This window comes from Acinonyx jubatus, chromosome B4 (genome assembly GCF_027475565.1).
Source record: "Acinonyx jubatus isolate Ajub_Pintada_27869175 chromosome B4, VMU_Ajub_asm_v1.0, whole genome shotgun sequence".
NCBI classification, from domain to species: domain Eukaryota; kingdom Metazoa; phylum Chordata; class Mammalia; order Carnivora; family Felidae; genus Acinonyx; species Acinonyx jubatus.
The window spans coordinates 21,437,477-21,453,912 of NC_069387.1; the positions used below are offsets into that span (position 1 = coordinate 21,437,477).

The window sequence follows — 16,436 nt, forward strand, 5'->3', positions numbered from 1 at the left end:
CGCCAAAATCCGCAGCCGCAGTGCAGGATGGCGCAGCACCGAAACCTGTGGCAGAGCAGACGAGAGCTGTCACCGCCTCCTCGCCCGCCGAGGCCAGGAACGCCTAGCCCGCGCAGGCCACCCCGGCGCAGCGCTCTCCAGCCCGCGCCCCGCCCGCGCGCGCGCGCGCGCGCGCCCGTCCCCCGCCCCCCGCCCCAACCAGCGCCGCGGCCACGCCCAAGGCGTCCGCCGAACGGGGCGGGGCGCGGGCCGGGGGGCGGGGCGAGCCCGCGCTGTTGAATGGGGCGCCGCGATGAGCCGCGCATACCAACGGACCCACGTGACGCGGCCGCGCGGCCTGAGGTAAACAACCGCGGCCCCGCCTCCCGGCCCCTCCGCGGGCCCTGCACTGCTCCTCGCTGTCGGGACGCGCTCCAGCGGGGCGGGCGGCTTCCTCCGACAGTCCCCAGCGGCCGCCGCGGGCCGGAGCAGCGGCAGGCGGGCGCGGCGCCCCGGGTCTGCGGGCCGAGCGCGCCGGCCGGGGTCGAGCGCGCGTCCCCTCCCCGCCCCCACCGCGCGTTGTGGCGCAGCAGGAATTTGGCGGGGACCCGGGCGCTATTTGCGGCTCTTGACGCGCCGGCGGCCGGTGGCCCTTCGGTCATTTCTATTCTAGGGGCACTGGGTCATCGCGCCGGGCCGGCCCCCTCCCCCGGGCCCGGAGGGTGTGTCCCCCTCACAGGGGCTCGCCGCGCCTATAAGGGGCCCGAGCGGCGGGCAGGGACATGCAGCTCTACAGCAGCGTCTGCACCCACTACCCAGCCGGGGGACCGGGTCCCACGGCCGCAGCGCCCGCTCCTCCCGCCGCCGCCGCCGCCGCCGCCGCCGCCCCCTTCAAGGTCTCGCTGCAGCCCCCGGGCCCCGCCAGCGGCGAGCCAGAGCCCGAGACCGGTGAGTGCCAGCCTGCCGCGGCCGCCGAGCCCCGAGAAGCCGCCGCCGCCCCCGCCGCCAAGATGCCCGCCTTCTCCTCCTGCTTCGAGATGGTGTCCGGGGCCGCCGCCCCCGCCGCGGCCGCCGCCGGCCCTCCCGGCGGGTCCTGCAAGCCGCCGCTGCCGCCGCACTACACGTCCACGGCGCAGATCACGGTGCGGGCCCTGGGCGCCGACCGGCTCCTGCTGCACGGGCCCGAGCCCGGCGCCGCGGCGCCCGCCGCCCAGCGCGGCCGCTGCCTCCTGCTGGCCCCGGCGCCCGCCGCCCCGGTCCCGCCGCGCCGGGGCTCCTCGGCCTGGCTGCTGGAGGAGCTGCTGAGGCCCGACTGCCCCGAGCCCGCGGGCCTGGACGCGGCCCGCGAGGGCCCCGACAGAAACTTCCGACTGAGCGAGCACCGCCAGGCCCTGGCCGCCGCCAAGCACCGAGGCCCCGCGCCGCCCCCGGGGAGCCCGGAGCCCAGCCCCGGCCCGTGGGGCGAGGAGCACCCGGCGGACAGGAGCCTCCGGGGCTGGGAGAGGGCGGGCGACCGCAGCGACCCTCCCGCCGCGGACGAGGCACGGCGGCCCGACCCGGAGGCCGAGGCGCCCCCGGCGCGGGGCGGCGAGGCCGCCCAGAGCGGCGGGGCCGAGGCGGTGATCGTCTCCAGGTCGGATCCCAGAGACGAGAAACTGGCCCTGTACCTGGCGGAGGTGGAGAGGCAGGACAAGTACCTGCGACAGAGGAATAAGTACCGTTTTCACATCATTCCCGACGGCAACTGCCTCTACCGGGCGGTCAGCAAGACGGTGTACGGGGACCAGAGCCTGCACCGAGAGCTGAGGGAACAGACGGTGCATTACATCGCCGATCATCTTGACCACTTTAGCCCCCTGATTGAGGGCGACGTGGGGGAGTTCATCATCGCTGCTGCTCAAGACGGGGCGTGGGCCGGGTACCCGGAGCTGCTGGCCATGGGGCAGATGCTGAATGTGAATATACATTTAACTACTGGAGGGAGGTTGGAGAGCCCCACGGTGTCTACCATGATTCACTATTTGGGCCCAGAGGATTCCCTAAGGCCTAGTATTTGGCTCAGTTGGCTCAGTAATGGACATTATGATGCGGTGTTCGATCACTCCTATCCTAACCCAGAGTACGACAGTTGGTGCAAACAGACTCAAGTGCAGAGAAAACGCGATGAGGAACTTGCCAAATCCATGGCCATATCCCTGTCCAAAATGTATATTGAACAAAATGCATGCTCTTGAAGTGGCTGAAAACCCACACCCTGGGAGAGTTGCATAGGTGATTTGTGTCGGGAGAATTATGAACTCTAATCAGGGTAATAGCACTTTTAAACTTCCTAGTAGATTTACTGTAGGTGTAATGCCTTAATCATTTTTTTGAATGTTTTCTCCTCAGAGCTGAAGGTTGCTGGGCACCTAAATGATGTTTCATGATGGCTTTCGGTGATCCTACTGTCCTACTGCTATTTATAATTTGCTGTATAAAGTTGGCACTACTTAATTTGCAAGCTAGTTTCTCACGGTGTAAATTTGTTCATTCCTGGTCATCTGTTTTCTACACAAATGTATTTTTGCACAACATTTTTAAAAATTGGTGTACCTTCACCTATGACGTGTGTTCCATTTTGACAGCTTTCCAGCATAAATCCAGAGAAGCGCTTTACATGAAGTTTCTTACTTTGAACAGAGTTTTGTGATTTAGTAGTGATTTTATGTTGTTCACTTTGAATTTTACGATTCTTAGATAATTATTTCGAGTGGATATTGATGCGTTCGTGTTACCAGACTGATTGGCCCATTCCATTTTGATGAAAACCAGATTTGTTGTTTTGGAAATCATTATTTTTCTAGAAATGGTAAACCTTTTAAAGAGAAACACTTAAGGGAAGGTTGTGGGAGTTTTCTTTAAGGGATAGTACCAGCTTACTTGAATGAAAGTCTGATGTTTGCTGATGGTACAGTGACAACTCTTCTTGTACTTTGGTTGGCATTTAGAGTAGATTGGTGCTCTGAACCGTTTTTATTTATATTTGTCATTTTGTTATAGAAGCATTTTAACTTTGTGACAAGATAAGCCTCCTGCTTTGTATGGCTTCTCGGATTCAACTAAGAGATTTGAAAAATTAACAGCATAAATGCCTTGAATCAACCGTGGCGGTTGTTTCACAGCAGGAGAATACCGTCTTAATATTTTATTCCTTTTAAATTCTCTCAAAAGGCAAAATAGGATTGCCCTGTATTATGTACAAATAAAAATGTCTGTAAACAGATCTTGTATGGTTTGCTGGGTCAAACAGTGTTCCCAACCTGAAATCTATCGTATTTCCACTTTAACTACTTTCAGTCCTATTTATTAAGTACTGCAGTTTGTACTTTTTTATTTTGTAACATTTTGTGATTTTTTTGTACAATGCTGTATTTGTACAATAGAGCGATTCTCAGCTGATGGAATGAATGAATAAAATGTGTAATTTTACTTTTGCAATGTCTTTTTGGCTAAGGCCGTTTTTGAATTTCAAAAGTGACACTTGTGGGAGCTTTTCTTACACGTATGTGCCTTTTTTCCGTGTGTAAAGCTGTCACGGAATTCTGAGGGAGGTTTCTTAAGTTCTCACGTGAACAGGGTAGGATAATCATTAGTCATTTCACAGGATAAGTCTTTGAGAAATATAATTTAAAGGTGGAGTAACTGAGGACATTGCTCTCATTATTTCTAATTATAATTCCTGTCAAACTATAGAGGATGGCTACTAAACAGGGAAGTGCAGGTATTGTGTTAGCCAGCACAGTGTCTAAGTATCCGGGTTTTGCGTTTCACTTATTCTCAGCACAGATTCACATGTTTCAAAGAGTAACCAAAGCAGTGCCCTAATTTTTATCCAGTCTGGCATCTGGAGACCACGGGAATCTATTAAGTTTAACACGTGTTAATCGGATTTACTTTACAAGCACACCTGTGTATATATAATCGGGGTATGTTGTTTATCGTAGAATAAAAACAGCTGCTTTGGATGTTTTACTTTACAGTTGATAATGGCATCTGTTTATGTGTCACGTGTCTAGGCACATTTGAGCTTGAGTTCATTGCTTAACCACATTTTTGGAAGAATGCCATTGGTTAGCAGGACAATTTCCTTTAAATGTTAACTAATGAACTTTTTTAAATGTTAACTAATCACGCATCTCTGCTTTTTTAGGCAAGATAAGGTTTGCCTCATGGCATCGCTGATTAACTTGGGGAAAAAAATTATTTGAATTACCTAGCTAAATATGGCTCTTTCCTCTTCTCCCCTTTATGTAGACATGTATAAAATTTGGATATGCTTAAAACTTACACATATGAATAGGCTAATTAGGTATAATTTCCTAAAAAGCATTCTAGAAGCCCATGACTATTCGGAAGAAACCGATTTCTTCTGGGTTCGGTTTCATTTTTGAATTAGAGTCCCAACTCCTCGATTGAGATTCTCAAAGGTGTGTGTTAAAAAAAAAAAAATTAACGAATCCTAAGATTGTATTGCACGGCAACACGTTTTTTTAGCGGTCTCGCCTGAAATATCTGTCTGTGTCTTTCCCATTGTCTTTCTTTGGCTCGGGTTTGTTTTTGTTTTTGTTTTTGTTTTTTTGAAGAAGTGTCGTGTGGTAACTCCCTTACACTCAGTATTTATCCTCTGCTGTCATCCCAGGTTTATATATTTAGTAGCAGTGCTGGGTCGAGCGTTGAAGCGGTGGAAATGTGGTGGATGTAATTTACTTACTCTGAGCAGCCAGATTGGTTCATATTCCTTCAGATATTCTCTAAGAAAAGGAAATGCCTTAGGGTTCCTTGAACATCAAAGTTGGTTAGCCTCAGTTTGGGTAAACAGTCTTTATGTTGCCATGTTTTCTCCATAGTTTTTGTAGTAAAGAAGAGGATCTTGAGCTAATCTCACTACTTTTTAAAATTTATTTTATGTGTTTTCCCTCTTTCCCTAAAAGGTGAGAAAGTTGAACTCTAAAAGTTAGCTTGGTACTCAGCGTGCCCATATGGAGGAAAAGTATTAGCGAATAAAAATAGGTTTTAAACCTTTGGACCTCTGATAATTTAACATGCAGGTAAACATAACCGGAGACATTCAAGTGTCTGTATCAGATGTGTCATGGTCACGCTCAACGATTGTTACATGAAATCCCAAGCCCAGACCTTATTACTCTTTGGAGTGTCTATAACCATCTCAAAGAGTCACCAAGAAACTAGATGGCATTGAATTCCATTTCATTCCCTAAATGTACTAAGTGCACTAGACACGGACTGTATATTATGTTCCCTGTTGAGTCTGCGCTCAAACCTAGTAACTAGCAGAGTAAATGCTCAGTAAGTATTTGTTGAAAGAATGGATTGAAGGAAAGCGTGAGCTTGGGACAATATTTGGTGGATGTGAAATTAAGTAAAAATGATTGGATTCTACAATTACGGGGTATTACCACTGACAGAGTAATTCTGAGCTTGTCACTTACAAAAAGGCAGTGAAGTCTTTAATTCTCTAATGGAAAAAGTAGATTTTGAAACCCAAAGATCAGAATTTGATGTGATCTCTGTGTCATCTTGCAAACATCTTGAGAGCTAAACTAAGGAAAATTATTTAAAAATAGAACTTCCATTCATCTGAAGTGATTTTGAAAGTGTTGCCTCAGCCCAGGGGCCTTGCTCTGACTTGCTTTCGGGGTTGCATGCATCTCGAGTCCAGTCTACGCCATTTCCTAGTTCTGTTCTGTTTTCTTTCTATAGCCTGGTTCGGAAGGAAACGTTGGACAGATTTCAGGCATGTTTTAGGATTGTTGTGTTCAATAGCACCGGCCTCAGCCTTACACCATTGGTCACCGGGGCCTGGGCAAGCAGATCTATTGGGGGAAAAGAATCGGTGTATTTCCTCCCACTGTAAATTAGGTCAGTGACTATTCTATGAGTAGAGGTCAGAGAGAGAGAGAGTTCACTGTCATCAGATTACTAGTAGTAAAATCCTATCTAGCCTGGTTTTCACAAGTGAATTTTCTGATGGAGCGGTCTATTAAGGTCTAGAATTTAAAACAAAACTGCTTTCGATAAAATTCTTTTAAGAAGCAATCTGTGGTGCACTAATTTGCCTTTGTGAAATAATAACGTAGTTTGATCTTCCTTGAATGGCTGAGTGCTTTCATGGTGGCGTGGGTATGTGGACGTGAAGCCACGGCAGGCTGCTGGAGGTCCCACAAGTCCCTTGTACTTTAAAGGATCTCAGAGTGCTCGCACTTTTGTCTTTGTGGTTTATACTTTCCTGTCTCCTCCCTCAAACCCGGTTCCCCATCCTGATTTCCTATGTTGAATTAAAGACACCAATAAGCAGGCTTATCAGAATTGACTCTAGGATAATAGGAAATGGGTTTCTAATCTGAGAATAGGATGTTCTGTTATGAGTAATGTGCTCAGCTTTAGTTTTGGGGCAACGAGAGAGGTTTTTTTGCTTATATTTTTGTCTTCTTTTTATTTGATTTTTTTTAGAGAGAGAGAGAGAGAGTGGGGAGAGGGGGAGAGGGACAGAGGGGGAGAGAGAGGGGGGGAAAGAGAATCTTAGAGACAGAGAGAGGGGAGGGGCAGAGAGAGAAAGGGAGAGAAAGAATCCTAAGCGGGCTCTGCACTGTCAGTGCAGAGTCCAACGCGGGGCTTGAGCCCGTGAACCGTGAGATCATGACCTGAGCTGAAACCAAGAGTTGGACGCTTAATCTACTGAGCTACCCAGGCGCCCTGAGGGAGAGAGAATCTTAAGCAGGCTCCATGTTTAACGTGGAGCCCAATGCAGGGCTCGTCTCACAACCCTGGGATCATGACCTGAGCCAAAATCAAGAGTCGGATGTTCAACAGACTGAGCCACCCAGGCATGCCCGTCTTCTTTTGTGCATGCTATGGGTAGTATCCTGGAAATGCTGAATTTTCTGATTAAGGGACCCCGGAATGTATGTACTGCCATATTCAAACAAAACAAAACAAGACAACTTGAGGCTAACTATCTTAGTCCTCAAAGCTGCAATTGATTTGTCATTGCCTGGTTGATACTTTGCTTCCTCTCTGCCACATGTCATCCTTTTTGTGTACCTGTCATTGTCTTCCTTTTGCTTTTTGTATTTAGTGTTCCGGTTCACCACGATGTGCTGATTATGAAGCAATTCAAATTTCAGTTCTGTATTGAAGACTCCAAAGTACAGTACACATAGATAGGTCTAGTACAAATATGACTATTGTCTCTCGAACGGCCTCTCCCTAATACTCCTTTAATGAGCGTGCATTATGTCTACACTGGATAAATAAGTGAGTCTTCCTCATCCTGGCCTTCCCTTTTCTTTGAAGGATTTTTCCCTTATATTGATTAGAATGGTTGAATAGGCACTCTGCAATTAACCTGAATAGAACTCAGGCAACGACAATTGGAAAAACTCCCAATGGGATTTGTACGTTTTATATGCGACAGCAGTTAGAGAAAACCTCCCCCCATCCCAAGAGTTTTATATTTTGAACTGGAATTTTTAGCAAATATTGACGTCAAGTAGATTGAGAGTATGTAGAGAGGTAGCCTCAGTGACGTACGCTTGAAGTGATGATTGAGAACAAATGTTCCACTTAGATGAGAAGTTCTCTCAATAATTTTAACCGCGGACTGTGTGGTTGTAGTTCGTAGCCTATCAAAGTGCAAAAGGGCGGTGTGCAAAGTAGGTAATTGGGAAGGAAATTTAAACCAATGGGTCATGTAAAACCTGTGCAGCCAATTTGTAAAATAAACTCAAATAAAGCTTTCGGTTCTAATGACAAACAGGAAACATTCACACCTTTTGTCTCTTACAGTGAAATTTGAACCGTACTGATGATAGAATAGGATTGAAGAAGCAGAAGAACACCGTGAGGAAATTCTCAGCTGTCGCTTCACCACCTTGGCCATCTTGCCGGAAAGTGCCAGACCTGGGGGTGGGGAGGGCCGTTAACAATTACATTTTTTTTAAACTTTAACTCTAAACAATACTCCTATCTCAATAAACGGTAGATGTCTGAAACAGAAACCTCAAACACGACTTATCCTACAGGGCTTTAGGACGGAATTAGAAGAGCAATTTAAGACGTATGTTACACTTTTTTTTTTTTTAAGTTTATTTATTTATTTTGAGAGAGAGAGCATGAGCAGGGGAGGAGGAGAGAGGGGGAGAAAGAAAGGGAATCCCGAGCAGGCTCTGCGCTGTCAGCCTAGGGCTCGAACTCAGGAACCACGAGACCACCACCCGAGCGGAAGTCAAAAGTCAGACCCTTCACTGACTGAGCCACCCAGGCGCCCCAACACTTTTCAATATAAAGTAGTTTTCTCAGACAGATTTTTCATTACCTTCCCATATTGTTGATGGTGGCTGTTGGCAGAAGTCAGTACTGCTCAGAATTGAGGCAATTTGCAGAGAGATGGCTAGACTAGTTTAGAAAGCGACAGGAACCTACAGAAATAGACAGTGTGATCTTAATAGTTAAGATAGTTAAGCGAAGCCTGTAACAGAGAGAAACTTCTCTTTCGCTTAACTGTTCCAAAGGGAGCAGTCCAGGCCGGCTGTGCTCCGCAGAGGACACATTCCCCAGGACACGGTCACTATGTGCAAGATCCAAGCTGTGCCACCACCGTGTCTGGATCGTAGCTCAGAGAAACAGCACACACCCTGAGGTAGCACCCTTTGCTTCAGCTCTTGTCTGTTGGCCCGAATTTCATCATATGGCCTTATCTAACTGGCAAATACCATCCAGACTGTTCCCAAGAGGAAGGGTAAATGGGTTTTGGCAGAAAAATAGCAATCTTTTCCAAATCTTTTTTTGACAGGAATGGTTTAGGGTTACAATATCTTTAGGAAGAAAATTATAATAAGGCAGTATCTGGGAATAAAATATGCATGAACTTGCTTCACTGAATTAATAGTGGCTGCCACAGAGGGCTCCTTATCAGCTCTCCCACAGTGTGTTTGCCACCGGTTAAATATATACGTGTGCAAAGCCTTCCTTGTTTTAAGAAGGCTGCTATTTTTCTATTTCCCTTCCATTCTTAATTGTTTTGTAGAATGTCGGAAATATCTTGAAAATCTGGCCTTCAACACACGTCCTGGGTCTCTTCAGAGAGAACAATATATAAAACTTTTCCCTCTTATGTTTTCATAGATCTTGCTTCTCCGGGATATTGCTGGTTTTACTTCCCTCCCTTTCTCTACTTTCTAGTTCTTTTTTCTTTATAATTCCTGCCTGGTTGTCCTTTAGAATAGTTTTCTGTGCTTAAAATAAGGTGATCTTTACTAATTTTTACTAATTTACTAGTTTTACTAATTTGCTCAGTCTTTAAAAGAAAACGTCTAAACCACACCTAAAGAAGGGGGAAGAACTCACACCATTAGTGGGTACTTAGTGGACTAGCGGCTCCATATAAGTGTCATATTTAAAATTTAAGGATGAGGCTTCCCTCCTGTAATTCTTAATCACTTTCTTAAGGTTAATAAGAATCATCATAAATGGGTCAGAGCCGCCAGCAGGAAGCATAACCCATCCCAAGAGATGATCATGAACGTTCTTGTTGAGATGGGCAGTCGTCCGGCTGAGTCAGGAGAGCTGTACTATAAGCAAAGCCTTGTGAAGGGTTCATCAAAAGTAATTGACTTGTGGGCGCCTGGGTGGCTCCGCTGGTTAAGAGTCTGACTTTGGCTCCGGTCACGATCTCCCAGTTCGTGGGTTCAGGCCCCGCACGAGGCGCTAGCTATGCCGACAGCTCGGAACCTGGAGACTGCGTCACGTTCTGTGTGTCTCTCTCTGCCCCTCCTCTGCTTCGTACTTGTGCATGCGCTCTCTCTGTCCTAAATAAATAAATAAGTAACGTAAAGAAAGCCATAACTGATGCAAGTATCTGTATCCGAATTATCTAGCTGCCTGTCTATCTTGCCTGCAGGAACGTATTGTCACAAGAGAAGGATAGTGCTCTGTGTGATGTCTGGAGAACAAAGAACCAAGGAAGAATATTGGTCAATGTGTCTCTGTCCATCTAGGCGAGAAGGTGTCCTGGGCAAGCCACAGTAATATGCTGAATAGATGAGAGAAATAAAGGAAAACACTTCTTGGAGCGTTTGGTCCCATTGATTTCACAATCGTAAGTTAAATTTGGTGCTTTACCTGCTTTCCTCATGGACCCCTCGGGATAATCGCACACAGTAGTGTGGAGCCACTGCCTGCACTCCGATCTGAGAATACTGGCTGCTCAGGCTTCGCCTCTCCCTGCCTGCCACACCCAACCCGAGGCGGATTTCTTTCGGGGGAAAATAGACTAGATCAGGAGAAAAGACCTCCGGGACTCTCAGTTGGGATCCTCAGGAAAGCAGGCACGCAGAGGGAAGCCACACTGTACACATATTCCAAACAGCTTCCGTCTCAGAAATACCAATGCCATCAATCGCCAGGCATTTTTAATATCGTCTCTAACATAAACGCGAGACCCCAATAATTGACGGAGGAACAGTGGATGAGAAGGAAAGAGAAAGGAAAGGATGCAGTGAACAGAAGAAAATCGAAAAGGAGAAAAAAAAGCGAGTGAATCTCTAATTGATCTCTTCCGAGAAATAAGATAAGATCTTGGATCCTGGAGAACAGAGTGCTGCTATTTTTAAAAAGAAGTCTTGTAAATTAAAAATAGCATAGCTGATGTTAAATATTCAGTAGAAGTTTGGAAGATAAAGTGGAGGAAATCTCTCAGAAAGTGGTACAAGGAGACATGGGATGAAAAATAGAGACCCGATAAGAAAATGAGGAAACGAATCTACGAAGCCCAATATTTGACTAATAGGTATTCCAGAGATAGAACGAAGACAATGGTTGAGAAAGAAAGGTTATACCAATGATTTCCCAGAGCTCAAGGATAGCAACCTCTAGGTTGTAAGGTCCCACAGGATGTCCACAGTGTCATCATGGACGGCCATATAGGTTGTGTCTGTGAATGTTATGGGAATAGTATTCCCCAGAGTGGTGCAGTGCACAACATGTACAACTGTGTGTGGCAGCCCAATGAATGCAACCCATGCCATGTTATTTTGAATAGCTATTTCAAAGTACTCGGTATTAAAAAAATAGCCTCATTGCTTTTGAGGAGAAAACGAAGTCATTTCTCAACAGAAGAACTCAACAGATTCTCAACTAAGACTTCTCAACAGAAACATAACCAGGAGACCATTGAACGATGCTTTGCAAATTCAGAAGGAAAATGATTTCGAAGCTACAATTCTATACCCAGCCAAATCAGCATTCTTAATTGTAAACAGCAGAATCTATAAGGTTGATGTAAGCAGATAAGAAGTTTATTGACGTTACATTGTTTGGGTTGTTTATGGGCTTTTCTGGTAAGTAAGAGAATGCATGCTTGCACACCATGTTGCCAGGACTCACACCCAAAGACCATTGTGGGGACTGTACCTGAGAAAACATCCACACTACCACACTTCTCCGGATACCACAGCTTGCAGCAATGATGAGTCAGCTCTGTATCGAGCCATCCCTCCCCCACAGAGTAGATCGCCGTCTCCATAATCTACCACAAAATAAAAAAATAAAAAAGGAAACAGCCACTTTCTCATGTTGCTTACTTTTTTTTTTAAGTTTATTGATTTATTTTGAGACAGAGAGTGTGTGGGGAAGGGCAGAGAGAGAATCCCAAGCAGGCCCCGGGCTGTCAGTGCAGAGCCCTACGCTGGGCTCAATCTCATGAGCCATGAGATCATGAGCCGAGCCGACCTCAGAGGTCGACTGAGTAACTGCCGAGCCACCCAGGCGCCTCTCACACTGCTGACTTCGGAACCGAAGTCTTACCCACGTACGTGTCATTGGAAGAATTTAGGCTACATATTTCCCTCCCCAACCCCAGCAGCCAAAGGGCACATTCTAGATGTTATCTTGGAAAAGTGAGGCCCGAGACGTGGGAGATTTACCAAGGGAAAGGTGACCAAGAGATCTCGGGTAGCACGGAAATGAAACAGTATTTACTAGACCAGCCAAACTATTAAGAATGAGAGTGGCATAAACATATTTTCAGACACTGAAGTCTCAAAAAAGGTATCACCTCCTTAGCCTTTCTCAGAAATCTACAGGCAAGAGTCCTGCCTACACGAGGGTGCCAACCAAGGGAAATTAAGACACGGGATCTAGGAAACAGGTCTCCATCTCACCTGAAATAAAGAGAAGCCACATACTGGTTGGTGGTGGAAGGAATGTCCAAGTTGGCATCTGGGCTGCGGGTCTACAGAGAGGCTGGCACAGGACAGCTCGGGGCTTCTGGCCACTGAGGGCTGGATGAGCGTTGTCAGGGGAGCTGACAACGGTATGGGGACAGATCAGTGGCAAAAACAGAGAAAACCAAGCGAATAGAAGAAAAAGGGACAATCATTACTTTTAGGGAGAACAAAAAAGTTGTATACGAAAAGGAAATCTAACCAAAAGACCAAATGTTTGTACTCAGTTATGAAAGATCACGGCATAACATAAAATGTACAGCCTGGATATCAGGTTCGCAAAAAATGAAGTAAATAACTGAGAAGATAAGGGAAGGGAAGTGCCTATATATATATGTATATAGATGCACATATATATATACGCACACATATGTATATATACAAACACACACACACACACACACATATAATGTCGCAGAGTTAAAATCTTATCTTCCATAATAGAAAATATATACTATCTTAAAAGAAAAAACCAAGAAGTTTAAAAATATTTTTAGTAACTATATTATATATTTATATGAGCGTAAATTACATTTGTATTAGTAATTCACATAATAATAGCAACACATTATTTTTAATTATGGAGGCATATGCCAGAATAAAGATTAAAGGAGTGGAACCAGCTGCCTCTGGGGGGTGGGAAGGTTGTGGCAGGAGACTATTGTTTTTCATTTAAATTTTGTTAAATTTTTAAAAATTTTAAGCAGGCTCCACTCCCAACGCGGGGCTTGAACTCATGACCCTGAGATGAAGCGTCACACGCTCTACTCACAGAGCCAGACAGGCACCCCCTGTTTTTCATTTTAAGCTGTGTTGAACCATTTGACTTTCAAAAGTAAGAATGTATAGAACTTAATAAAAATAATGATGACGGAGAAAATTCAATATATTACAGATTCTCGCAAGCTCTGCGTTCCAGGGTTTAGTTGTGCAGCTCTGTTCTTTTTAAATTAAAAAAAATTTTTTTAACTTACTTTTGAGAGAGAGAAAAACGGAGCGTGAGCAGGGGAGGGGCAGAGAGAGAGGGAGACACAGAATCCGAAGCAGGATCCAGGCTCCAAGCTGTCAGCACAGAGCCCGACGCGGGGCTCGAACCCACGAACCATGAGATCATGACCTGAGCCGAAGTCAGACGCTTAACTGACTGACCCACCCAGGTGCCCCCGTGCAGCACTGTTCTTAATACTATGGTGTGATATAGATATGATGTAGACCTGAGTTCTTGTACGAGTGTATAATTCTGAAACTGACGTACATGAGAGACCTCTGTGTAACGGGCCGGAAAGCAATGAATACATTTATGTTCAGTCTATATTTAAATGAAGCTAGATTCAGTTCTCATCTACACAGATCAAAACACATGCTCAGGGCATAAGAATAACTGCAATTTCTAGGAGAAATGGCAGAGAAAAGAATCCGTTGGTCAAGCAGGCTGTTGACTCCACCCTGGAATGATTAAGCTCCCACGATGGTAGTCACTGGTTAATCATTGAGGCATCTGATGGGGGTTGGAAAACTCATACCCCCTCACACACATTTTGTATTCAGATGACCAGAAGGTTTCAGTGACCCCCTGGAGAATCAAACCAAGGTGTCATCCCCCCTCTTAAGAAATCAATAGCCTAGTGGGGGGGCGGATAAGAAAAGAAATTTTAAGAATACAAACGTATTAAATTTTTTTGTTGTTGAATGAGTTGACTCTTGGGGTTCAGAAAAGCGGAAATTCAGCGAGATTTGAGTTGTCCAAAGAGGTTCACAGAAGAGGCTGGATTCACAGCAAACTCTGAAGGGAGAAAGGATCAGAATGGTAAGGGGGAGGGGGACGGCCACTCTGGGACCATCCCCTTGAACGCACCGATGTGACAGTGACTGAGATGCATTCAGATCGGTAGAAAAACAGTCCTACGTCACCACGAAGAGTTCCTGTGGAGCAGTGTGGAAACCAGGCTAGGTGTTGTGGGGCTACATTATAGAAGATATTGGAAGGCAGGAGGAAGAAGTTAAATTTGATGTGTTAAAGATGGTCAACTGTAAAACAAGGGAGTATTTTTCTTTGATGTATCTTGGGCGTAAAATGTAATTTCAACTTTTCTTATAGAATTAAGCATGCTAATTATAGAAAATACATGTATCTTAGATATTTTTCCACTTCTGTTAGAAGTGGAAATGGTTGAGATTTGAGATTATATCTGGGTTAAGATCTTTTCCTTGCCCCCTGGTACTCTGTGACCTTAGGGAGAGTTCCTTATTCTCCCTGAAGTTTGATTGGTTTCTTCATCTTTTAAATGGGGCAAATGTTGTAAAATGCTATTTTCTCAGTTCTTTCCCTTTTCTCTGGAAATTTCCCTCTGCCCCCATTTGCAGGGATCAATCCTTGGGAAGCCTTACACCCCCACCACTCTGGGGTACACATCTGACTGAAGCTACACTAATCAGGTTCTTTCTTCTGGAAATTGGACACATTTGTGGGCCTGGGATGGTAATATTTGAATTTAAGGCTGTGTGTGTGATTTCTTCCATAGAGTTCTGGGGAAGCAGAAGAGGTAGCTAGCTGGATTGCAGAAAGAGAAAAGAATAGGGGCGCCTGGGTGGCTCGGCCGGTTGAGCATCGGACTGTTGACCTCAGCTCAGGTCATGATCTCACAGTTTGTGAGTTCGAGCCCCACTTTGGATTCTGCGCTGACAGCATGGAGCCTGCTTGGGGTTCTGTCTCTCCCCTTCTCTGCCCCTTCCCTGCTCGCATCCTCTCTATCTCAAAACAAATACATAAATTTTAAAAAAAGAAAGAGGAAAGAATGATGTAAATGTGCTAAGAGATCTGGGTACTAGAGGAAGAGAGAATTCCCAGATTATCATTTCCGGCATTGACCCCTTTCTAAGGCTTTGCTGCCTTCCTGCATCCTTGCAATAAATTCACCTTTTTTCCCCTCAAGCTAATTCAAGCTCGTTTTCATTTCCTTAAAATTAAGAGTCTTAACGCACGCTAGATACAAATAGCTCTCTGAGCGCCTTAAGCACCTCCCCATATTGCTTGGCCTTCCCTCCAAATTCTGACTTTGGTCCTTGCTTCACAGAGATCCCTAGAGCCACCTGCAGTTTCCAAGTCTCTGCTCAGCATCCTATTTGTTTGCTAACGTCCCCTCGGCCAAAGAAAGTTAGACGACCGAAACTAGATTCAGGGGGTGGAAATAGACCTGTCCTCGTGATAGGAGTTGCTGCAAAGTCACATTGCAGAGGGAAACGTACCAGGATGTATCCAGGAACGGTAGGAATTATTGTGGCCATTTTTGCAAATTCTCCCACAGAAATTTTGATGTCTAGTGGGGTGAACTTTGATGATTGGAAGACAGAACAGAAAGATCCACAATCGCTTTGTCTTCTGTCTCCCCGCTGGACTATTCTGAGGCTCATTGGTTTCACGCGCTCTCACTGGAGGTGTCCTGGGAGTCTGGGCAGCGTTGCATACAGTCTTTTGCCTCCAGTTTATTTCATAGGTATTTGAGCTAAGACACTATTATATCAGATTCTCGAGAAGATTTAAAGAGGATATAATGTCTCTGGATTACACTCCATAAGCTGTAACTGTTGTCAGTGTTACTAACAGAAGCGTTCCATAATAATAAAATCTGAACGGACTTCAACAGTACAGGCATACCTCGGTCTACCGCACTTCCTTTCTTGTGCCTTGCAGTTGCTGTGTTTTTTTTTTTTATAAATTGAAGGCCGTGGCAATTCTGCATCGAGCAAGTCTAATGGGGCCATTTTTCTGACAGCATTTGCTCATTTCATGTCTGCGTGTCACGTTTTGGTAAGTCTTGCACTATTTCCAAACTTTTCATTATTATTGTATTTGTCATGATGATCTGCGATCGGTGATCTTTGACGTTACCATTGAAATTGTTTTGGGGTGCCATAAACCACTCCCGTATAAGACCGAAAAGTTAACGGATAAAAGCTGTGTGTGTTCTAACTGTTCCACCAACCAGCCAGGCCTTGTCTCTCTCCCTCGGCTTGGACCTCCCCATTCCCCGAGATGCAAAAATATTGAAATTAGGCCAGTTAATAACCCTACAATAGCCTCTAGGTGTTCAAGTGAAAAGGAAGAGTTGCATGGGTCTCACTTTAGATCAAAAGCTAGAAATGATTAAGCGTAGGGGAGGGCATGTCAAAAGCTGA

At 45.7% G+C, this 16,436-nt stretch overlaps 1 protein-coding gene across 1 annotated transcript; it reads left to right on the top strand.

The window, feature by feature from the left end:
* The first annotated feature begins 621 nt into the window (after nt 1–621).
* Nucleotides 622–3,447, top strand: OTUD1 (OTU deubiquitinase 1). The gene has a single exon (XM_015066287.3). The coding sequence runs from the start codon at nt 762–764 to the stop codon at nt 2,211–2,213; it is 1,452 nt and encodes a 483-aa protein (XP_014921773.2). The 5' UTR covers nt 622–761; the 3' UTR covers nt 2,214–3,447.
* Nucleotides 3,448–16,436: the final 12,989 nt, after the last annotated feature.